This window comes from Topomyia yanbarensis, chromosome 2 (assembly GCF_030247195.1).
Source record: "Topomyia yanbarensis strain Yona2022 chromosome 2, ASM3024719v1, whole genome shotgun sequence".
In the NCBI taxonomy this organism is placed as follows: domain Eukaryota; kingdom Metazoa; phylum Arthropoda; class Insecta; order Diptera; family Culicidae; genus Topomyia; species Topomyia yanbarensis.
Genome location: NC_080671.1, coordinates 459,817,385 through 459,843,085, shown reverse-complemented (window position 1 = coordinate 459,843,085; position 25,701 = coordinate 459,817,385). Strand labels below are relative to the sequence as shown.

Genomic DNA, 25,701 nt, shown 5'->3' with positions numbered 1-25,701 from the left:
GAGAAAAAAGTTATGGTATGTATGACCCGACTTTTCTGGTTGATTTAACTATTCAACAAAATAGTAGTAATGACCATGAGATCGATGATACTAAACTTCTGTATCGTCTGTAATACTAGAAAAAATGATTACTGCTTGACTATGCTTCTAGTATTTATGATGTTTCGAATATAGTTACTCCAACAATATTTACCATCTCAAAAATAACAATGGAATAGTATAAATCACCTTATGAACTATTTCAACGTCAGTTTTGAGATGACAATTTTTATTGACGTGACTATGTAATAGTGAAAATGAAAATACGAAAATGCTAGATGTAACCAGTATTAATGTCATGATTACTTTTCGTTTGATTGTTCTCTTTACAATATTGTAATAAGTCACAAAGACAAATTATATAATAGTTATGGGAATGCAAATGTTATAACAACTAAATACATTGTTCATGTGAACATGACTCTTGTCGGAAACACCATTGGTATATAGTGTTTTTCAGCCCACTATGCTTTGTAGTACTACTAACTATGCATCTTGTCAATATTTGCGTTTTCATTTTCGTATTTCTACATGACGCCGCCATTACAGCGAAAAGATTCATGCGTGACGTACGTGCGCAGTGTGGGTAATATTAGATTTTTCACGGACTAATTTGATCAATATTGCATCAGGTAAGTAAATACTTCAAAATCCTTTTTATAGAGAAATCGGGATGTTTCAAAATGTTTTTTGTTTAGATGTTCTGTAGATTTAGGGTTATGCCCGAGAAAGATGAAGCTGAGGGTCATAATTTCTGATTTACTTGAGGACCCTCAATACTTGATTGGTAATAAATAGTTGGTACTTGGATGTGTATACACCATTTAGTTTTATTCGAAGTGAGTGATAGTGGACTAAAACCTGCGACTCACAAGGCAGAACAAAACGCTGACCCTCATATACACATTCATTAAATTGGCAACATGTAATTGACCGGGTAACGATTCAAATATTGTATCATTAAGTTAAGAGAAAATATATCAAAAAATGAAAAGGAAATGATGTAAAGATATTAAATTCATAAATTTTCCGAAATTCGTTCTAATTATATAATCCTTCGGCTCTCTTTAGGCTGCGTCATTTTCAATTCAACCAGATGGTCCATTTTAAAATAACCAGTCAGCAAATGTGAAAATCACGATATTTTAGTTATTACAAACAGTCCCAGGTTAGAATGACTAGATTTATTGTTATTTCAAGCACCCGCATACAATGGTGATTCAAACAATGTCAAGTTCAGTTTTACTACGATGGTTCAACTCTTCTGGTTTTGTTTTTACAAACATTTCCAGGTAAACATTACTATGCATATTGGTTATTCGTTATACTTACAATGGAGTGTTCAATAGTACTATTATCGTACAGATCACCTGTATAGTACACTTGAGCATGTATATAGTTAAAGTCAGCTAATGCTGTACTCGGCTAATAATTACTATACCCGCAAAGTCGAATTTACGTCCTCATATGGTAACTGTTACCATACTATTTTTCTTAGTGTAGGTAGCGCTCAAAGTCCCTACGAACAAAATTTGCATTTAAGGGGCCGTACACTAATTATGTAAGGCTTTTTTAGAGCTTTTCAACCTCCCCCTCACCCCCCCCCCCCCCCCCAGATAAGAGTTCGTAAGATTTTGGTGAACTCCCCCTCCCCCTACATAAGATCTTATCATGATTATCGTAATTAAAAAATTAAATTGTTAATTCATCAAATAATAAAATAGCGAAAACGATATGTATAGAATTATTACAAGAAAACTCATGGCAAAATTTAACTGTAATCATCTGCAGAATTTTAATTGCAAGCCAATCTCGCCCAGTAGAAAGAATAACTGTTGTCAGATATTCAATAACTCCAATTTGGCCCGCATGATCTGCTTTACTATATTCCACTTCCTTTGAATCTATTTTCTTGTGATGTAGAATTTAAAAGAGTTTATAACCTCTTCTGGCATGAATTTATTCTGAGTTCCAGCTGTGACGCTTATCGTACGCATAGTTCCAAGGATGCAAAATGCCTACCTTTCTGCGGCTGTAATTTTTCTGCCTACATTCTCATTTCTCTCTCGATGCTGCTGTCATTTGCTAGTGCAGGACGCCCAGCGCTGTACGGCTGCCTGTATGCAAAGCAGTAACATGACAAAAAACTACTGTCCCCAGTACAGCTACCAGACGCGAGCGGTACAGTTTCTCTTTCCTTATTTTACATTTTTTAATATTTTCAATCTTTTTAATCTTTTTATTCAAAAATGACGACAATGAATGCCAATCATTTACGCCACGGCCGGCATCAACGCTTTCGTGTGCGGGCCTCTCCCTTTAACTATGGAGAGAAAAATGTACAAAGCGAGAGAACAAACTTTACTACGCCACACTCTCACCGAGCAGTCGGAGTACAGCAGCAAAACAAAAATGTATTCTACTGCTGTACGGGAAAATGTACTCGGCTTGGCTACCGTTCTGGCAAGAGCTGTAGTGATGCGTCGCTGTAGCGGGCTGTACGGCTTGTGCAAATGTAAATATACCGAAAAAAATGTAGTTTATCGGTACCGTTGGCATCCCTGGTTCCGAGTTAACCATCTTCGAATTTTCTTGAATTAAAATACAGTTCACACTCTAGAAATATCCTACACTCAAGATCTTTGACAATCGTATGTTGGAACATTTTCCAGATACCTTGCGGGTTTGAATCGAACGTTTGAAAAGAACAAAATCGGTCTAACAACGCGAAGGGTATCAACATTTCTTAACTTGTAAGGCATATTGTGACTCCAGTTCCCGAGCAGAACAATGTACAACCAAGAGCCAAAAAATTACTTATTACTTTTCTTATTAAAAATTACTTATTACTTTTCTTATTAAAAAGAATATTTTCCTTATGGATTTAATTTTTTAAACTTGCTTTATGATATTACGTAAGAAAGGACAAACCCTCCCTCCCCCTCAGATAAGAACTTGTAAGATATTTTTAAACTCCCCCTCCCCCTATATGCCCTTACGTAATTAGTGTATGGCCCCTAATGCAATTTGCGAATGCGATTTAAGGGCAATTTCAATACATAGACAAATTTGCTGGCGGCTGAAATGGACTTTGTTGTTTTTGTGGTTGGCTACCATGACGCTTCATGTTTGGCTTTAGCTTAAAATTATTTTTTAAGCAATTCGCGTGTTCTCGCTAGTACTTTGTTTGTCTAGTGCAGCGGTTTTCAACCTTTTTAGTACCACGGACCCCTTAGAAATCACCCTGGGTTGCTGCGAACCCCCACGGATAAACAGCGATTTTGTATCAATATGTTATTTTCAGTTTGTTAGGAAACAAGATTTGAAATTTCAATATGCGCTCGAAAAATATATTTTTCTTCGCGGAGCCCAGCAGCGACCCTACGGCCCCCTAGGGGTCCGTGGACCCCAGGTTGAGAATCACTGGTCTAGTGCATTTCATTTGGCCAACGAATATAGGAAATCGTGGAATTGTTTTTATCACATTCACCCGAATGTCATTCGCCCGAAAGCCATTCACCCGAATAACGTTCGCCCGAATAACATTCGCCCGAAAGCTATTTACCTGAACGAACCACTTACACGTTGTCGTTAACCAAAATGGACCGTTTACCCGAATGCCATAAACCCGAATAGACCACTTGCCCGAATGTCATTAACCCGAATACCGCATTCGCTGAAGCATAATATAAAATCAAATACATCCTGCTTATAAGATCATTTACTATTGTTTCAATTCCAACAAAAGAAAAAAAAATACTACACAATACTAGTGTCCAACAAGCAAGCAGGTGTCTATGGGCATCCCTTATTAAAAAGAATTATATACGAACTTTAATCCAACGATTCCACATATTGTTTGGATTATACTCTGAATAGGTCGTTATGCTCTTGGATCACAAGGGCATGTTCAGGAGCGTTTTATTTTGTATAGGAGTTTCAAAGTAGAACTGGAACTGAAACATTCACATCCCCAGCAGAGCGTTTTGTTTTATAATTTCGAACAGTTTTGTTTCAAAATTTAAAACTGTTATACGACTCCATTCTATTTGTTGCTGATTTTAAAACACGTTTAGAACTGTATTTTAGATACATGCAAATCGACAGACACTTAGACCCGATAGACTGGGGAAAAATAAATTTGAATGCAGTAACGCAGAAGGAATGGCGAGACATGAATTTTAAACTGAATAGAACATTCGCTAAAACTGCTGCAGGGGACAGCAAGTTCTAGTTTTAAAATTTTCAGTTTTATATAATAGAACTGTCAAAATTATGAATCTAGAACTGAAACACTCCTGAACATGCTCTAAGATGTTTATTAGGGATACTCTCAGCTTTCGTTGCTTTGGTCAGTTCCTAAAACGTCGGATATTGAATCGATTTTTCGGGGTTATGCAAACGAAGAAATGCATACCGCACTGTTTTACTCATATCAATGCCATTCAAAATCAAACATCACCATCCGCCTATCTTTATCATACTCTATATCAGCGGTATTCAACCTTTTTTGTACCACGGACCCCTTAGAAATTACCTTGAGTTGCGGACCCCCTCGGATAAACATCGATTTTGTATGTTATCAATATGTTATTTTCAGTTTGTTAGGAAACAAGACTTGAAATTTCAATATGCACTCGGAAAATATATTCGCGGACCCCAGCAACGACTCCACGGCCCCCTAAGGGTCCATGGACCCCAGGTTGAGAATCACTGCTCTATATCAATACCGCCATTGCAGGTTCAGAAACCACGTGGGATCAGAAAACTATTAGCGACATCATCATCATCTCCGTCGTTTAAACCACTGCCAGCTAAATCTCAAAAGGAGTTTAATGCCCAGAAAAGTTTTGAGCATATCTTCGTCATAATCATTGAATTGCTATGATTTCCCGATTACTGTCGGTTGAAAGCAAAATAGTCGCTTGCCAGAAACATTGATTCCTTCTTTTAAACATGAGCATGTTCTTTCAATTTGTATACCAAATAGTCCTCGCAAGCAAACTCGTTTGCCCGGTTTACTCATACTTCGGAGTTGATTTCTGCTTTCAAACATGAGCAGTTATTTGAATCAGTGTACCAAACAACTTGTAAGCAAACTAGTAATCCACTCGGTTGCCCGGTTTACTCAAAAATAAGGGTTGTCCTTTTTTTAATTTGAATATAGGAACAGTTATTGAAATCTATATACCAAATAGCTCTCGCAAGTAAACAAGTGATCCACTTGTTTGTGTGGTTGACTGAAACTTAGCGATTGATTCCTTCTTTCAAATACGAGCAGTTCTTTTAATGTGTATACCGAATAGCCCTCACAAGTAACCTGTTGATCCACTCGTTTGCCCGGCTTACTCTAAGTTGGGGCACAGACTAACAGACATAACACTCGAAAATAATGCTTCGCCCACTTTAACGGTCATTTTAAATATATTTGTAGTTGGGACTGTGGCCGCTTTTGAAATTATGGCGCCACTGACATATGAACAAGCATATGGGGGATAGACCACTAGCGAAAAATTGTTCCCAAGTCTGAGGGGTAACCCACCAGCAAATGAGTGTTTGGGACTGTGAATAAAAGGTGGAGCTAGCGTACTGGAAAAATTGCCGGATCGATATTTTTTAAGGAAATTCCCTCATAGTGTTATGTCTGTTAGTCTGTGGTTGGGGGTTGTTTTCTTCTTTCAAACATTTCTATGAGTCTAATGAAAGCGAAATGAATGCACATTGTGACAAGCTTTTTTCGTACTATAAACCCATTGAGCCTTATTCGAAACAACCGTTATGCCAAATGTCTTTCAAAGCATAGAACATACAGTTAGGTCACAGATAATAGACATTTAGGCTCGATTTGAATCGTGTGTAAATACCCGCTACTGAAATTCCGAATAAATCAGACGTCTGAAGCACGTTTGGCAAACGTTTGTAGATGGCGCAGTGATCGATACAATGCAGTTAGAGTGCAGCTGTCAAACACGTGTAGCAAACAGTTGCGCAGATGGCAATAGTTAAATACAGATTTCCAACGTTTATCAATTTGAAAGTTTACACAGGTTTTTGAAGAAATTTTGTTATAGCCTAAACGTTTGTTATCTGTTATTTGATCAATGGTCTTATTCCAAATTACCAACATCCCTATAATTTCTTATACCAAACTGATTATATGTTTAGTAAACAATCAGTAAACATGCACAACGCCATATTATTTAACATCGGCGACGTCGCTATGTTCCACCACAGGAATGTAATGATTTGGATCACATCGATGAACCTTACAGCACAGATAACAGACGTTTAGGCTAGAACAAAATTTCTGTGCTTACAGTAAAACATTGGACGGAGGACCTTTTTTAAAAGTCAAAATTGACTCTGATTATGGTATTTGTCGTGAATTTCCTTTATTCCCCACAGTATTATTCTGATTTTAACATCGACAGACGGTAATAGAAAGGTTGCTGTGATAAACGTTGCTAGAAGATTTTGGCCCGGTGCTGCTCTTAACGGATGCATCGAAACCAAAGTTTTTTTTCGGAAAACTAAAACAATTTGGTCATCAGACAAAATATTCGAAAGCTCACCGAATAAAACTCATTTGCAAACAAGTTGTTGTCTTGACCTTTTGCCTCATAAAGATGTTCCAATAACATTCGAAGAATTGCGAAAAAGTTATTCTCTACGATTTTTTGGATTGCATTAGTGAAAATTATATTTTCAATAGGGATCTTTAGGGGTGTGCGGGTTAAGGCATATTCTGATGCAGATTAGTACCGTGAGTTAATATCTCAGTCCTTTTTCAATTTTTTGGCCCGAAACTATTGAAAAAAACATTTTTTAGTTTGTTTCCTTTTAGGACAATAACACATCCAAACCCATGCGACTTGCACGACCCTATAGGTTGCCTTATCAGATCTACCATAGTTTGCAGATGAAACTTGAGATGGCAGGTTGCTAGCGGATTGACAAAGTACCAGATCATGCTGTGTGGGGTGCTGTCCCGGTTAACAATGAGGCGAACGTGATATTTGCAGATGCGTCATTTAGTAGGACAACTGTCAGTTTGCTGGTTGAGTTTAATTTGGTTTTTTTAAATTTAAAAATCATAAAAGAATAATTAAGGTTTAAGAATGATATGAGTGTACTCGTAAGGACAACCGCTACCAATACATATGAAAAACTGGCACAATTTTTCCAAATTAAAGATCCCTATAGGAAGAAAGCTAACCAAAAAATTTCTTTCCTCCCGCTATGTGGTCAGTTTTCGAAAATGTGTCGAAAAAGATTCCTAGGACCTCCAATAATGTGAAATGCCGAATTTCATCTTAATAAATTCAATTTTTCAATTTACAATTCGATGTTTTTCGGTTATATGGAATTCTAGCGAATGTTTTTCGGGTGATCGTGGCATTCGGGTGAATGACATTCGGGTTTATGTGACGTTCGGGCAAATCTCATTCGGGTAAATGGCTTTCGGGCGCATGTCATTCGGGTAGAATCTGGTGTGCAATACTAATTTCACCATTGATTCTTCCAATAGTTTGGCGGTGATTACTTAGTATGCTGATTAGTTTGTGTTATAATGAAACCGAAAATGAGTATTGTTTATAATTTTCACATTAGGCTATTAAGGATGATTAACGGGCGCGTTCCGGGGGCGATGTAAGGGCGTGGATGGGCGGCCAAAAAATGACGGCGGCAAATCGCTCAAATGTTGTATTTGAGATAGCTTCCTATATGCCCTCAATTTGCCGGCACCTATTCAAAAAGGGCAATTTGCTGACTAACGGGGGACTATTTGCTAACTTGGATGCGCTATTTTGCCTTCAATTTACCGGGAAATCAACTCAGAAATCATCAAAGATTCCAAGCAGACATTTTCTGCTGACTTCAACATTATTTATTTAATTGACGTGTAGGTAGCGCTCCACCTACTAAATTATTTTTTTCCTGTTAATTTGACCGAAGTGCGCGAACTCCGACAGTCAGTACCAACGTAAAATGTCATAGCTGTCAAACCCCACAGCAGTCTTGTTTTTCGTGCTCTCGTGTTTCTTGTGTGAAAATTTCTAGCGTGATCTGCTGTTCTGCAAATTTATTCCAAAATGTACGGCCCTCAGCAGCCTATTCTCGTTCTAAGTAAGTACTTTCGAAAACTATTTTATAGAAACAAGCAATGCACGTTTTGTGATAAATTTTAGGTCAGAACACAAAGCGAGACAGCGGTCGAAAGGTGCAGCTGGAGAACATCAATGCCGGCAAGGTGAGTCAGAAGAGCGTACGCCTCCGCACTTAGAGGTTAATTTATTACATTTTTCTTATTTCCAATAGACCATCGCCGATCTGATTCGTACCTGCTTGGGACCACAGGCCATGTTGAAGATGCTTATGGATCCGATGGGCGGCATTGTCATGACTAATGACGGAAATGCAATCCTACGGGAAATTACTGTTCAACATCCGGCTGCAAAGAGTATGATTGAAATAGCCAGAACACAAGACGAAGAGGTAGGAGATGGAACTACCTCGGTTATTGTGTTGGCCGGAGAAATGCTTGCGGTTGCTGAACAATTCCTCCAGCAACAGATTCATCCTACTGTAATTATACGTGCCTACCGGGAAGCCTTAGAGGATATGATCAAGCTGCTGACGAACGAAGTAAGCATTCCGCTGGATAAGACCGATAAGGCAAAATTGGCCGATGTTATCAAATCGTGTGTCGGTACCAAATTCATTGGACGTTGGTCGGATCTGGCTGTTAAAATTGCGCTGGATGCAGTTGAAACTGTCATGCTTACTGAAAATGGTCGTACGGAGATTGACATCAAGAAGTATGCCAAAGTGGAGAAAATCCCTGGTGGGTCCATCGATGAGTCCTGTGTTTTAAAAGGAGTTATGTTGAATAAGGACGTCACTCATCCCAAGATGAGAAGATACATTGAGAAACCACGTATTGTGCTGTTGGATTGTCCTTTGGAGTACAAGAAGGGTGAAAGTCAGACTAATGTAGAAATTGTTGGCGATCAAGACTTCACGAAGCTGTTGCAGATCGAGGAAGAGCATGTGGCGAAGGTTTGTGCAGACATAATTGCTGTAAAGCCAGATGTTGTGTTCACCGAAAAGGGAGTTTCTGATCTAGCTCAGCATTTCCTTCTGAAGGCCGGAATAACCGCGATTCGTCGTTTGCGAAAAACAGACAATAACCGAATCGCCCGTGCTTGTGGCGCTACGATTGTTAACCGTACGGAGGAACTGACCGAAAAAGACGTTGGAACTGGTGCTGGTCTTTTTGAAATTAAAAAGTTAGGAGATGAGTACTTCTGCTTCGTAACGGAATGCGATGATCCCAAAGCTTGTACTATTCTGCTGCGAGGCGCTTCAAAAGATATTCTAAGTGAAACAGAGCGTAATCTTCAGGATGCTCTGCATGTCGCTCGTAATCTTATGCTAGAACCGCGTCTGCTTCCGGGAGGCGGTGCAGTTGAAATGGCCGTTTCGCAAGCACTGACAAACAAGCAGATCCAAGGTCCGTATCGCGCCGTAGCACAAGCACTGGAAATCATCCCACGTACGTTGGCTCAAAACTGTGGTGCTAACACGATTCGCGCTTTGACGGCACTGCGAGCGAAACACGCCTCACACCCGGCGGGATCTGGTCCATGCACCTGGGGAATAGACGGCGAAAGTGGTGAAATCGTTGACATGAAGGAAAAGGGTATCTGGGAACCGCTTTCGGTGAAGCTGCAGGTCTACAAGACCGCCGTCGAGACAGCTATCCTATTGCTGCGCATTGACGATATCGTTTCCGGATCAAAGAAAAAGAACAACGACGGCACCGGAGCAACTCCGGCGCAAGCAGCTCAGGGAATGGAATAATTTGTTTTCCGGTGGCCCGCAAGCTTTAACTTTAACACATTCACTAACACATTACTACTCAATACATGATTTTGCAAGTGCTAGCCTGTATGTTTAAGTAACATCCTCACCGAAGATCGATCATAGTTTAGGTAGTTGAAAAAGACGTCTACGCTTTTTTTCGGTTTTACAAAATCATTCTTTGGAACATTGCTCTTTACTTCTCCGACTTCAGCTTTGAACGTCTTTTTCAAATATGGATTTTGTCATCGCACCGGTTACGTTTTTTCTCTCGCCAATATCTCACATGTCGGTTTTCCCAATGGACCACAAAATATTAGCCCTGGGTGGCACGCAAACAAACAATTTAAATAAAAAGGCTTAATAATTTAATAAATCTTATCAATGAGCAGTAGTGACGATCACATGGCTGATAAAAATGGATTTAGTAAGTAATAATTGAGAATTCATTTAATTTTTCATTTCATGCTTTATCACTGTGAGTTCTAGTAATGACAAGCGTCAAGTCAAACGGCAAAGATGTTTATACCAAAATCCAGCAGCAGCACACCTAAAGAAACACTACAGTTTCAGAGGACCATCCATGTCCACACCTGAATAAGACAGTGACGGGTATCAAGTCCGCAATGAACGCCTGAGCATCTCGTCAGAATGGACCTGGACCCTACGGCACTAGCGCCATTGTATTTTGTGCAACACCTTCCGAAGCTCTAGCGAAATCTTCTTTCAGTACCAGCGGCTGCTCATTCGGGGAGCCATTCTCGCGAGTGCCAGAGGGTGAAGGAGTCTTCGAGCCCTGCTCGAAGTTCCTCCACTCCAATATCGACCGCATTGGTGCAGTACACTAAACGGAGACAGAGAGGGTCGTTAAATTCCAACATGAATCCCATCTTGCGGTTTTCCTAGCTAATAATGTCAAAATGAGGTTGGAAAGTGAGTGCAGAATCCAAGACTTGTAGACGCTCAAGATGTTGATGTGCAATACAGCAGTAGTATGAAATTGGCTTATGCACTGCAATCATCGGGGGTGATTTCAACTCTGTAGTGAATCAAAAAGACGCCACCGGTTCAAATACACACAGTACAATGCTTAAAAGATTCATGGTTGCCTCAGGAGTTGACGACAGCTGGGAGCTTATACATCGTCAACATGTCGAATTTTCATTGATCAGATCTGACTGCCTCCAGGATAGACCGGATTCTTCTCACTCCCAACATACGCAAGTGGATAAGAACAGCACATTTTGCTGCAACCGCCTTCTCGGACCATAAAGCATACATTATCCGCACAGTGCTCCCCACACTCGGGAATCCACCAGGTCGGGGTGTATGGCGCATGCACCCAAGTCTAGTAAACGATCCAGCAGTTATAGATGAACTTCACGTCAAATGGGTTTATTTTTTTCCCCCTTTGTGGGCAGCTAAGGCCGAGGGTGGTGGCCAGCGGGTTTCATACATCCTTGACCTGACGGACAAAGCTATGGTGCCTTAAACACAGGCAACGCAGAACCAGGCCATCATTAAAATGATAAGTTCTGCGTTTGAGATGTATTTCCCCCGGTTGCCATGCGGTTGCCTGTAATTTTTGTGTGGGTGGTATTCTAATTGCGAGTCTTGGGTGTCATTAATTGCGCACTATTGTGGGTATGTCTTTTTCGTGTTTGTAATTGTGTTTGAAATGGGTTTTATATTTTTCATTAGTTTTTGTATTGTGGTGTGTGCGTATACGTTTTGTATAATTTTTATTATCCTATTTGCCAGTGCATTTGTATTATTGCGTGTTTTTGTATGTTCATGCGTGTGCATATGTGTAGATTTTTGATAATAGTGTTAATAGTAAGTCTTGATATGTGATTAAGTTTATTAGGAGGGTGTTGCACAGAATACGTGTAATATTTCAGTAAATGTGGTTTCAAATATAGTGGTTATTTTATAGATATGTTGTTCTTACCTTTTATTGGCTCGTAGTCATCTTACCCATATATCGATAATGTCGCTTGTCTCTGCGTTGTTTTGTTGATGAATTATTCGTATTTTGTTGTAATATCCACGTTTTCCTCATGATATCGTCTTAAAATTATTCGTTAGTTCTAGAACATAAGGTGTTAAGAAACGCTAAGAGGCGATCAAGGGGGATAAAGAATAAGAATAAGTTGTATATTAGTATTTGGTAGTTAATCTATCAGTGGTTTTGGATCGGATATTTGCTGGGATATAATTAATAAATTAATAATAGGACAAGTTTAGATTATATGAGCACATATATTATATAAACGCACATACACATATGCAAGCACTTACATACAACGGGGAGACATACATACACACAGATATACATACATATACATATATGCATACGCACATACACATGCATATGCTCACACATACACAAAAGAAATTTGCCCATATACATACAATCATATACCTGATTATCTACATATATTAGTATATAATCACTCACGTAGTCTTTCAGTAGTCTTCTTCGTTTAGCCCAAAGCTTAGCGAGTTGTCACTATCCGAGTAACCCAGGCATTCGGTGGGGATTAGGGAGCTCCCGTTGCTGTCTAGATCGGAGTCACTGCTTAGCTCATATTCCGATTGAATCCATGTATCGAACAGTTTTTTGGTTTTTTGTTTGTACTGTTCCTTATCTTCGGCTGTTTCCTGCCATTCCGTTATGTGCACGTTGCTTCGTTCGATGTCCTGTCTGATACATGTTCGCCAGGAGAAAGCTGGCCTTCCACGTTTCTTTTGCGTTTGTATTTTATGTTCCAGTGCTGTTTTAATATACCATCTCTGTCACTCCTGAGTATATGCGCATAATAGTTGAGACGGTTGATTCTTATTTTATTGTTTATGGTGTGTCCTTCCAGCCAGTTTTGAGCAATGTGTGGGTTCTCCTCATGGTCTTTTTCTAGCTGGTTTATGCGATTTTCAATATCCCGTGATCCTTTGTGAAGCGTTTTCTGATCATATCGGGGCTCATCATTTTCGATTTCTTTTTCGACTCTACTATTTTCATTTGATGTGCTGTTTCTGGTATCCTCACTGCTGTGTCTGTTGTCCACCTGCTCATTTCCTTTCTTTCTTGCTTTGTTTTTATCTGTTTTTTTTCTGTGGACTCGACACACAATCCACGCAGGGTTAAAAGCATTTCCGTCTTCATTCTCCTCAGAGCATTTCTATTACTTTTTAGCAGTGTTGCTACCTCCATTGAGTACGTTACTATTGGGGTGATGAGACCAGGCACGTAGCCAGAGGGGGGGCTAGGGGGCTAAAGCCCCCCCCCGAAATTTTTCAAAAATAAATTTAAAAAACCGGTGACTTTTAACAAAACTTGTTGCTTATTTGGTTTGAACAAATTATTGAGAAAAAGTTAAAGAAGGCTATTTCTAACCACCGAAGGCAATGGTCACGAAATTCAGTGTGCTTTATGCTTTTGCTCGAGCCAGTGCGAAGCGAACAACAAAAAAGTAACTTTTATATTGTGTGCCTTGTCTGAAGAATATAAGAGACTGTTACTTTAATTGTAGCTGTAATAATCTGTCGAGATTAGTGATTAGCAGAAGCAAGAATTGGTGCTCCAGCCAAATGCGGTGATTATAAAATTATTGATCATTCGCATCCTGAAGGTGTAAATAGAGATTAGACTTTCGGAAACCGGCTCTATCCAGTTCTACCATGGCAGGCATTTAGCGCTCAACAAATTAGTGCAGACGAAACCATTCATTTCGCACAACTTAAAGCACAAGGTTGTGTGTGACAATGCTATAATTAAGATCCTTCTGTATATGGACTATGAGAAAATGAATGTTCCGCTACAAGATCGGATACCGCTTACTCGCAGATTAATGTCACATTTGGGAGAAATGGAATCTATTTGGAAGGGCAATTATTGAGGGCGAAAAGCAAGGAAGATATTCGCGAACATAAAGGCAGCAACTACGATGATGACACGGAAATGTACAATAGCGAGATAGAAATGAACTACTCCCCCCCAAGACATAGTTGGTGAGGAAAAAAATATTTCCTCGCCTCGTAAACAGGTTTCCACGTGCAATGGCTAAGCGCTTGCGCGAGATCTGTAGGACAACCACATAAACTCGTTATATTATTTTTATTGTTTACATAAGGAAATATATAAAAGACCCACGACCCAGTTTGTTATTTTTAAATGATAAGTTTTTGAATTGCACACAATTTTGAATTTCTGTATTAGGTCAGTGCACACTGTACACTCTGTTCTCTGTACACTACTCTGCGCTACACAAAAAGTATTTCAATTTATCTGAGAACGATTGAGCCGAGAATAGAATTTTCATTTCGCGTCATTTTAACGCAATACCATTTTTATTAACGCTTCATTTCATTGTTACGAGTAATTCGTTCCGTACTAATACACTGTTAATCCGTAAATCCGTGATATCTTCGACAAACGTGCAAAAAAATTCTTTTAAAAGTGGACCGGGCAAAAAGTGGTAAAATAATAGGCAATCACGAAGAGGGACTAAAATGTTGGGACTGATTGAATCTATAAGTCAATAAGTTGGGATAACAGTTTCGATTTCATGTCTTAAGTATGTGACAGTCTTTCGTTCCGTTTTTGCTCGTCATGGAATAAAATGAGAGAGATAATCTTAAATAAGAGAGCAAAGAGAGGAAAAAATCAACCAATCTAAATCGACTCAAGATCACTCTTCTATCTTTACTATACACTCAACACGAGTTCTTTCCGAATTGCGCTCTGATCTTCTCATTTCGTCTTCGTTGCGTTAGGTGCAACAACTTTAATTGAAACTTTTTCCCAAATAGTGATAAAACAAACATGTAATCAGACAAACATTACAACTTTCTTCAAGAAATCATACATCTCTTCCAATCTTGATGATGATTGAAAAAAATCAAGAGCTAATTATTTTTATTCACAAACAAACCTATTACTAAACAGATTAGTGTTCATATTTGTTTAATGAATTGGCAAAGAGTTTTGCAAAAGTTTTACAGGAAACGGATAATTTGCTGTAATTTAAAACAGACAACTCTAAAAGAAAGCTTCGGCAAATTAGGTGCAAGTGCGATGTGTTCTCTTCCATGTGTCGGAAGCAAGTGATGCTGAAATTATTATCTATGTTTATAGTCTCTAGTTATTTTGGTGGTGTCATCAATGTTATATTTACCAAATTTTATGTAAATTAGAAGCATTGAGTAATCAGTGCTAAGTAATTTTCTTTCGATTTGTGAATAGATTCTGAGCAGTTTCGCTCAGTAGATTAAATTCTGGGTAGTTTCCATTAGTAGATTAAATCATTGAAATATATATTTGACATTGTCCAAAACCCCGCGAATTCCGAAATAAAACCTTCAAATAAATAAATAAAACCAAAATGTTCAAATATAATATTTACTTAATCTAGGTAATCTTCTCAAGTTACAACGGTTTTGCAAGATTGTCAAAAGTCAATAGAGCTAAGGCATTCTTGCTTTGTAGTGAAATCAGTAGTTTTTGCACTCACTTTACATTTTGACTTTTACTATAGTTTTAGGGATCTAGGAAAATCAGTCTACGATATTTTTAATTCATAAGTACATTGATATAAAAAGTACCTAAAAAGAATCAACTTAAATAGATAAAAAGATAGTTATTCTGAGTTGCCTGATAATGTTGTCGAAGATAGTCTTTAACCCATTACCTATGAGAGTCAAATGAAAAAAACATGTGTTTTTTTCAGGATTGTTTTGATTACGACATGATCAGTATCATTTAAATTGAAAATTTCATAAAGTCGAGTTAACGCAAACTTCGGATGAAGCCAAAGAGCTAGTAATAGTAGAAAGAAACCTGATCATGAAAATAGGAGTTGAACCTATTTTCTGCATCTACAAATCGCCTGCCTTATCAGAAGATTTGAAGCAAATTTCGACATTCACTTTGTTCGGACATTCTTTGCAACGGTAAACTTTGATTTCACACTGATATATTCCTATTCATGGGGACAACCTTGACGTTGGTTTCGTTCTTCTGATTAGCAAATGCGTGTAAAGTTTCATGAGACGGGTTTTTGGATATTTTTCTACTCATTCCAATTTAGCGTCTTCTACAAATTGGTGTATCGAATGTGTAGCATTTTCAAGCAGCGTAGCATGCAGCGTAGCATTTTCAAGCAGCCCTTAATACTTTGAGCTCTTGACTATTCATTTTTGTAACTAGAGAAATTTCTAACTTGTAAATCAAAAATAATCAAATTTAATTCGTCGATGCACTATAGCCTTTCTTGTAACAGGCAACATATTATTAGAGTTTTTAGTGTCTATTGTCTTATTTTTGGAATTGTTTTCACTAAGAACTTTTCATAATTACGTTCAGTTTCCAGTGATTGTTTCAAGTCATCAGAATTAATACATTTATGCAATAATTTTTAAGCCCCTCCCGAAACAAAATCCTGGCTACGGGCCTGGATGAGACAGTGGTATAGTCTCCGTACCATTTCCCATTTCAGCGGGTGTTGCTTAAGAAACGAGCATAGGTGAAAGAATGCTTTGTAAGCTTTCTTTATTCGCTCTGCTGTTGTTTTATTTCGTGTATGGCTACTTGTTATATAGGCTCCGAGGTACCTTAACTTCGTAACAACCTGCAACGTGTATTTTCCAAATTTCCCGTTACTTGGTGGAGCAGTGTTATCTATGATGTATGGATCTCTGATTAGGACTTGTGTTTTTGATTTGTTCAGCTCTAAGCCAATTGACTCCATCAGGGGTTCCAGTATATCAGTTATTCTTTCAATGTCTGTTTCGCCTTCACATATGAACAATAGATCGTCGGCGTACCCTAGTAAGCATGGCAGTTTGATCTCATTCCTGTGCTCTAACCTCACCTCCGGCATGAATTCATTAATTGTTTGCAGTGCGTGGTGCAGCATTAATATGAATAGTTGCGGGCTTAGAGGACATCCTTGCTTTATTCCTCGTTTTTTAAATATACTGTCCGTTCGTTGTCCATACCACTGGATAGAGGTTGTGAGCATGCGTTTATTATGCGGTTTATCAGTGCCTTGGCCACTCCCAGTTTCGACCAGATGGCGGCAGCTTTTGTGATATCCAATCTGTCAAAAGCATGCTTGAGATCGAAGGGGACCTTTTCGCCATCTTTCATCTAATATTCTTCGAAGCACGAATGTGGATCGGATGCACTTCTCTTTGCTTGAAATGCCATCTGATATCCAGGTAGTGGTTCTAGCTGATCTTTTAGTCTATTTAGTGCGAGCCTCGCATAGATATTGTATGGGTTCGAGCATAGGGTGATACATCGATAATCATCTGTGTCATGGGGTTTATCTTTTTGGGAATCGGGATCTGTATTGTTTCTGTCCAGCTTTTAGGTACTACGTTTGATCTGAATGCTTTTTTCATAACGTCCGTGATTTCTTCGATGAAACTTTCTGATCCATATTTGATCATTTCGTTAGGTAAGTTATCCGTCCTCGGGGCGCTGTTGTTTCGTATTGACCATATGATGTTGCGTATTTCACCTATCGTTGGCTCAAGTCCTGCTTTTCTGTCGTCATTGACTTCTATGTTTTGCACTGGAGATCCATGTGATTCCTATAGCATAGTCTTTTGTTTCCACTTTGCTATGCTGATGTATTTTCGATTCCTTGTTTCTTTCTGCCTCTTGTGCTGTTTCAGGAATCTAAACGTTTTAGTCATTTGCGACAGTCCGTTTTCGTCCTTTATAGTATCAAGGAATATGTTCACTTTTTCTTCGAAGTGCTCCTGGAATGGTTTCTGGTTTTCCTTTCGGGCTCTCTTCGCTAGTCTCTTCAGGATTGGATTCTGTCTCTCAGCTAGTTCATCCCTATGGGCTTTGAAATATTTGTCACTGGCTCGTTGCCTCTTTGGGGTAATTGGAGAATTGGTTCATCGAGAGTTGCTTTTGCTGCTTCTTTTATGGAGGAATCTATTCTTTTCCACTCATCGTTGATGTTCTCTGTGTTCCGCGGTATTTTCTTCAGGTTATAATAGATTCGATCTTGGTAGCGTTTTCGTTGTTTTTCGTCCTGTCGTGGTTTCTCCAGATCGAATTTCATTCTTTTCTGTTGTGGGTTATTTGCGTGTTCGTATGCTCTTTTGTTTGCCGATTTGAATCTTGGTTTCATTTTTAGGGTACATTCAATCATTTTGTGGTCACTGATAAGCTGGTGGTGGAAGTATGCTTTTACATGCGGGATTTTTAGTAATTCCATTCGGGTCATTAGTATATGATCAATTTAGGAGCAGCTTTTTCCATTGGACCATGTTATTTGTGCCGATTGTGATTTGCTAAACGTTAGATAGTTTTTAATTCTCATACCATGCAATAGATTTTTTAGTCCTTGTCCATTTATATTGCAGAAATCATGTAGTAAGTTTCTGCCTATGCATTCTTTGTCATTCGCCGCTAAATCTTCGATTCCAATTCGGGCATTCAGATCACCAATTAGTATTACGTTATTCCTGACACTTGATGGAAGATTTAATATGTACCGCTCTACTATTCCGAATTCTTCGTTTACTATACATGGTTCCGATCGTATGTATGTGGAGATTATTATAACCTTGTTGTTGAATATTTCGCATATGTATGAGCATGAGTTTGCACTGATTCGTTTGAAGCTGTTTTCTTTGTATATGCTTTTACTGATCATTATGGCTGTGCCTCCTCCTATGCGGTCTTCTGTTCGACAGGTGTTATTTGTGTTAAACCATAGATAGTTTGGTGTGTCTATCGAGCATTGAGCTATTCTGGTTTCTTGTAGTCCTATGATGAGATATCCACGATCCGGAAGGAAAAAAGGAGTCCATGTTTAGTCGTTTTTCTTCATTTGAGCATCCTCGTGCATTCCACGAGAGTATTTTAAAGGTGTGGTTCGTGAGGATGCTAACGGTCAGAGTGCAGGATAATGGGTTAGAGTTGTTACTGAGCTGAGATGCGTTCACTCGATTGTTCAGTGATTTTGCATGGTCGAGTGGAGGTTGAATTGTGTGTTGATCGGTGTTGTTCTGGGTGTTTTGCAGCGTGTTCGATCTGTTTGAGTGCGTTAGTCTTTGAACGACACTATCGTAGTGCATGCGCGTGATGTTCCTTATTCGTCTTTCCCCTAATCTGTATGCTATTCTCAGGATACCGCTCGCCGCACCACTTCGGTTCAATGAGATCATTGGTCCGTTTTCATTTAATATGTCAATTTGTCTGCTTAAAATGCTCGCTGCTGCCGCAATTGACTCCTCTCCACCCCATTCGTTAGTAGTTTCAAGTCGTGTCAGAAATTCCTCAATACGGTTATCTGCCTTGCCTTTGAGATGATGCATTCCAAGGACAGTGTTTTCCAAAAACGGCTGAAACTCGTCTCGATTGTTCCTGATGTGATTCACAACTTTCCTCCGTAATTCCATTACTCGGTTGTTATGATTTTCGTCTCCTGGATTCGTGTTGTAGTATTGGCAGATTATCGCTGAAAATAGTGTCCATCTGGCGGCATTTTTCAAACCAGCACTACACCATTTTCGTATCTGACGTGTTCCATTGTCCGAAATTTTCACTTGCTACTTTATGCGTTTCAAACTATTTGTGACCTTTGTTTCCTCCTATAAAAGTTTATATTATTATTTAGTCTGAGTGTGCATCTGTGTTGGTGCCTTTTGTGATCTGTGGGTTTCATTGAGATCCACTATAAAAGTACTATGAAGTATGGTCAGGTTGACTTTTGTGATGCTGCTCGCTATGTATTTCTCTCTCTCTCTCTCTCACACACACACACACACACACACACACACTATTTCTTTCTCTATCTATCTATCTATCTCTCTCTTTATCTATCTATCTATCTCTCTCTACCCTCTCCATCCATGATGGGTTGTCATTCCTATCTCTGAGAACGGCGGCTCCAAGTCCGATCCGTTATAGACGAGTGTTATTCGCCTTCTTCAGGAGTTACAGCGGCGGTTCGAATGGGTTAAGAGGTACAAAAACCCACCCGAAGTTTGGTAATCTTTTTCAGATGATAGTCCATTGATCTCCCACATTCACGAATTGGTCACCGCACCCCGGATCAGATGAATCCTCTACGCTGAGTGCGTTTGTCATTTCTCGTTCGGAAGTGGAAGCATCCATACCGGCCGGTATCCGACTATCGTGAAGTTAAAAGATCGAAGAATTGGTGCTCGCTCGCATCTCCCACTCTCATTTGCCAACCGAGAGCTCGTTGCTTATTATTGGGCCTTAGCCACTTTGTTTGACGGTTTGGTCCGCGTGGATGATAGTTCTTCAAAATAACTAGGTTAGTTTTGGAAATTTTAATTTATGTATTGATGTCAAAATAATTTTGATAATCTACTTGAATCTTCGTTATATAAAGTGAATGATAATTAATTTTAATCATGAGTAGTGAACTACCATCCATAGCATACTGCATCGGTCTGGGTCTAGTTAAATATTGAAAACAAAATAAATCAATCTGCCAGACGTCATGGTATCCCTTAGTGTTATATCCGCTAACTGAAGCACGCGCCGTTGGGCTACTCGATTCTAGGGACTGCCAGAATCATGGAGATCGCTATACAAATCTCTAAGCATAAAGATTTCTAGACTGAGTCTCACCGTCAAGCCCACGGGAACTTCACGTCAAATGGGCTTATTGAACAAGAAACCGAAGGAATTTCCGCACCTGGATCGATTGGTGGATCAAATACGTCAAACCAAAACCTATTTCCTTCCTCAAATGGAAAACTTCGATAAAAAGACGTTTCTTCTGCGACACAATGGAATTGTATTATGCTCTGCTTCGATCATCCTATGACCGCTATTATGGCGATTCCATCCAGCTAAGTGCTATCAATCACATTAAAGGGAAAATGCTGTCGCTTCAACGAAACTATGCCCAACAAACAAGGAGTTGGAACGAAGCATACATCGGAGGCGAAAGCACATCAATATTTCACGTAGCATATCAAAAGACTCGACGAGCTGAAACTTCGATCAAAATGCTTCAGATTGACGGTGATACCATAAGGGAACCTAATGAGATACGCCGAAGCGTACAGGAATATTTCACGAATCTGTACTCCTCCACGCATACTACAGTAAACGAAAATTTCAACCCAACACAACGCATCGCAAACGACAATGAGGACAACCAGCGTATAATTAGTGAAATTTCATCCAACGAGATTTTACAAGCAATTAAAGCAAGCTGCTCACGCAAATCTCCTGGCATTGACGGTCTACCATTGTGCTAGTCAAAAAGAAGAAAAGCGACGACAGCTTAAAATTGTACAGGCCGATTTCACTTCTGTAGGCTGACTACAAAATCTTCACTAGGATACTGAAAAACAGAATAAGCCCCCTCCTTCCACTGGGGTAATCCAAAAATCAAAAATGCTGCAACGGAAATGAAACACGCTGGACCGCATTTGCGAGCTAAAACAACAGCATGGAAACACAATCATGGTAGCATTTGACCACGATCATGCCTTCGATAGATTGAAGTACAACTTTCTCGCAAGAACCATGGAACAAATGAATTTCAATCCGGAACTGATAAACCTCCTCATGTTCTGTATGAGTAAAAGTTTCTCAAGAGTTCTGGTCAACGGTAAATTGGGAAGTGCGATCAAAATTCAAAGGTCAGTGCACCAAGGTGATCCACTCTCAATGATTCTGTTTGTCATCTACCTACAGCCATTGCTTGAGAAGCTGCGGAGATAATTCCCTCGCGCAGTATTGAATGCATATGCGGATGATATCTCTATGTTCATCGGAACTGAATCTCAGTTACTCGCAATCATAAACATGATTGCTGACTTCACCGCTGTTTCAGCAGTAAAACTCAACACCCAGAAAACAAAAGCCTTGAGGATCGGTTTATTGGATATGACACCACAAAGTGAGAGGTTGCAAATGCAGACTTCAGTGAAAATTCTCGGAATACACTTCGCTGAAAACTAAAGCTAAGCAATTCCCGATCCACTTGACGATCATGTATAATTTAACGTCATCAGCATAAAATATACGAAACCCCGGTGGCAATACTGTAGCTAGATCATCGATAAAGAGTGTGAATAAGTTCGGGCCCAAATTCCTTCCTTGAGAAACAAGCGAGTTGCTCGAAAATGGGGCAGAGAATACGCATCAATTTTTTACCACAAGTGTGCGATCTCTCAGATAGGAATTGCGCAGTCAACTCTGTCAAATGCTGCTTTGATATCGGTATACATCGCGTCGATAAGAGCGCCAGTCAGTGTCCATATGTGTATGTAAGCAGAATGAAACGAACTGAATGAGATTTGTGGAGGTTGATCTTTTCGGGATAAATCCATGTTGATCAGGAGAAATGTAGCTTTGACAGAATGCAGAGAACACATCGTTCTCAAACACTTTTCCCAAGAAATCAGTTCGGAGAAAGCCAAGACCAAGAATGTACGGGATATCCTGAAAAATAACAGGTTTAGACGGACAGATAATAACGTTCTATGGGCTAGTGCTGTCTCGTTCTACAAGACAAAGTCCAGGATATGACCGAAATGATTTTCAATACTATTCATTAATGTGAGACAGTTAAAGCTGAATTCATCCAATAGCGCAGCGCAAGCGGTAGCAATGTAAGCGCGAAGCACGATGACTGGAGCGACATTGTTGTGTGTGTCCCAAATGAGACCAGACTAATTATAGTCTCTAAACAATAATGCGCAATCATTACTTCCAAGACAAGAAAAAACAGCATCAATCGTTCGGATACGGTTGTTTACACTGACTAGACCACATTTACGATCTGGTGATAAATAAATTACCCCGATGCTGACAAAATGTAGCCATGTAGCTTCAGTAACTCCGCGTGATTTACGGCTGTTCACAAAACTGCGATTGTTTTTATATGTTGGAGTATAGGAAAATTAAATCTTAAATATAATTAATTCTAAGCTACGAGTAAAACTTGAAGTTGACGTTTGAGGTAAATAATCATTGTTGATTGTGTTACATACTCGTTTTTAATCATTGTTTTTCTGTGTTTCAAACGCGTTCCACTACGTTAAACGTTTCTACAATATTCAACCTGTGCCGCGCCCGTAACATCTGGAGTTTTCCCGACCCGAGCATTAGCTTCAATGATTTCAACAAATAATATTTTCCGACATTCCTACGTAAGTCGAACAAAGGATGCTGCCTCGATTTGTTTTGCTTGCACTGGTGAATTGGTTAAAGCAGAGAAAATTGGTTGCAGTAGATTTTTCAGATCTTTATTTCATCTGAAATGCGTAAAACAATCCGCTGCAATACGTGATTCAATCACTAACTGCTCTAACCTTTTCTGGATGTGCAACGCCTGTACAAAAATGATGTCAAAGGCTTGTTTTCGCCAAACGATTCGGTCAATCAACAATGCCATGGATGTCGTTAATACCGAACACAGCAAGGCATTGATGGAGCTCAGAAACGAGATGGAGCAAAATAGCGCAAAAATAAAAATTTTGCAGCACATCCCTGCCGTGCTAAACGAGCAAGCCAGCAGCTCCCGAAAACGTCCCCGGTTAGACGGAAATTCTGATCAGTCCGCTCCAATTGTATCTGAAGGCACCAAACACTTGGATTCCAACGTAATAATACCACTAGCAACACGAAAATCAAATGAAGAAATGTTCTGGCTCTACCTATCCGGTTTTGACCCGAAAGCAACAGAGGAAGACATACAAAATTTAGTGCAGCAAAACCTCAACACCAGCGAGACTATTGACGTCCGTAAGTTAGTTCCCAAGGGTAAAAATCTTACCTTACCTTTGTGTCGTTCAAAGTCGGAGTTGGATTACAGCTGAAAACCGTCTCCCTGCTAAAATCCACCTGGCAGACGCGATCTTCATTTCGTTTTCAATCATCACAGCAGGATTGAATACACAACATTACCTCGGATAACCCCGCTCACTGTATGTATCTCACCCATTGATAGCACTATCCAGACGTTTGACACTGAGTTGAAATCACATAACACTATTTCCCATAATACGACCGTAACCTAACTGATAACTTCTATCAGAATGTCCGCGGTCTTAGGACAAAGACTACTCAATTGTTCGCAGCATTATCTGCTTCTGACTATGACGTAGTAGTACTAACTGAAACATGGCTTAAAGATGATATTCTCAATGAGCTGAGCTGAGCGATGAGTATGTGATATACCGATGCGATCGAAATAGCTCCACTAGCCGTGCTCTTCGTGGTGGTGGTGTAATGATATGTGTCAAAAAGGGAATGCGAATTAATATCGTAACTGTCGATGGTGCCGACCATCTGGAGCAGGTAGCCGATCGTATATACTATGGGGCAACGTCTCTCTTCGTCTGTGCGATTTACCTACCACCGAATTCGGATCTCGCTTTGTATGAACAGCATGCTGTCTGTGTTAATCAACTGTATGTATTTATGTAAATATGCTAAACATTATTTTCAATGGTTCCAATCAAATTCTTTCAAAGGTTCCAATCAAATTGTTGAAAGCTGATCATTCGTTCAAATCTTGTTTTCAGTTCCAAAGACTATTTCTCACCCTATTTGGTGCATTCGACCTAGTGTGCCTCGCCCTAATGACTATTCGGCTATATATCCTTCCGCCAGATAACACTTTGACTAATGACCCCCAGCATCGTTCTAATCTACTACAAAATTCACGAAAAGACCTTATCAGAAAATATGTAATGCGGATAGTGCATATTTTAACGAAAAATGGTCAATCAATGTTGAACAGATTTTTAGAAATTCTGCCATGTTGATTATTTCTTTTCGGGTATTTTTCCTTCTTTTTAACATGAGCTGTTCTTTTGAATTTAATTTAATTAAATCAAAAATCAATTAAAGCAGTTTTCAGCTATCAATTCATGATATGATATGCACCAGCTCATAAATAACGCCATGGGCTATTACAACGACCTTAGCGATTTGATCTTGTGCTTCGGCCTTTTGTAGTTCGGCCTTTTGTGATTCGGCCTTATGTGATTTGGCCTTTTGTGATTCGGCCTTTTATGGTTTTCGGCCTTTGGTGATTTCAGCCTTTTGTGATTCGGCCTTTTGTGCTTCGGCCTTATGTGATTCGGCCTTTCGTAGTACTCCCGATCAAATCGATACCAGGCGACAACAATTTACCGTTACTACGTTGGAGCTACGATGACGAAGTTGGGAGTTTTATTCCAATTAATGCCTCTACGGAACACGAAATTTTGTTAGTTGAAACCTTGATCGCTTCTGGTTTACAATAAGTGAACTATTTGATGAACGTGCATGGAAGGATTCTCGATCTAGTGTTTATTAGTAACACAAGCGGGTGTGAAATTTTGGAACCACTAGTGCCATTAACCCTGGGTTATAACCCAGGGGTTTCAAAAAGTGAGCCAAATGCAGTGATATCTTCAATTCCAACAAAAAATGTACCAAAGATTATGGGAAAAATAAAATCACTGCTTAAAATGGTTTTGAGAATGAAAATATCTCGTGCAAAAAATTTCGTACACTTAAATAAAAACAGCAAATTTTCGGTTGTTTGACATATTTCTTCGGATTTTCTGATAGACAACACTTCTTTTACATCTTGTGATAGACGAACACATACACGCATGCGATGAATTGCCATACCTTTGGGCAGTTGTATATACGCTGGGCAAGACGCGATCGTCAAGCAGTCAATATCCAACTAGCGACGTGAACAGTGCGTTACCGTTAGACTACTTTGCGAGCTCTGGTAAGTTCCCACATAATGGCGACGAGGATGGGATCTAAATCAT

General features: G+C 39.4%; 1 protein-coding gene across 1 annotated transcript; it reads left to right on the top strand.

Moving 5' to 3' along the window:
- The first annotated feature begins 8,029 nt into the window (after positions 1 to 8,029).
- LOC131685962 (T-complex protein 1 subunit gamma) lies at positions 8,030 to 10,279 on the top strand. The gene is made up of 3 exons (XM_058970004.1): positions 8,030 to 8,166; positions 8,229 to 8,290; positions 8,359 to 10,279. Exons 1-3 carry the CDS (start codon positions 8,133 to 8,135, stop codon positions 9,901 to 9,903), a joined length of 1,641 nt encoding a protein of 546 aa, XP_058825987.1. The 5' UTR covers positions 8,030 to 8,132; the 3' UTR covers positions 9,904 to 10,279.
- The last annotated feature ends 15,422 nt before the right edge of the window (positions 10,280 to 25,701 follow it).

Coding starts and splice junctions, on each gene's coding strand:
- LOC131685962 (XM_058970004.1), top strand. CDS start 8,133: ATGTACGGCCCTCAGCAGCCTATTCTCGTTCTAA. Junction 8,167..8,228: donor GCAGCCTATTCTCGTTCTAA/GTAAGTACTTTC, acceptor GATAAATTTTAG/GTCAGAACACAAAGCGAGAC. Junction 8,291..8,358: donor AGAACATCAATGCCGGCAAG/GTGAGTCAGAAG, acceptor TATTTCCAATAG/ACCATCGCCGATCTGATTCG.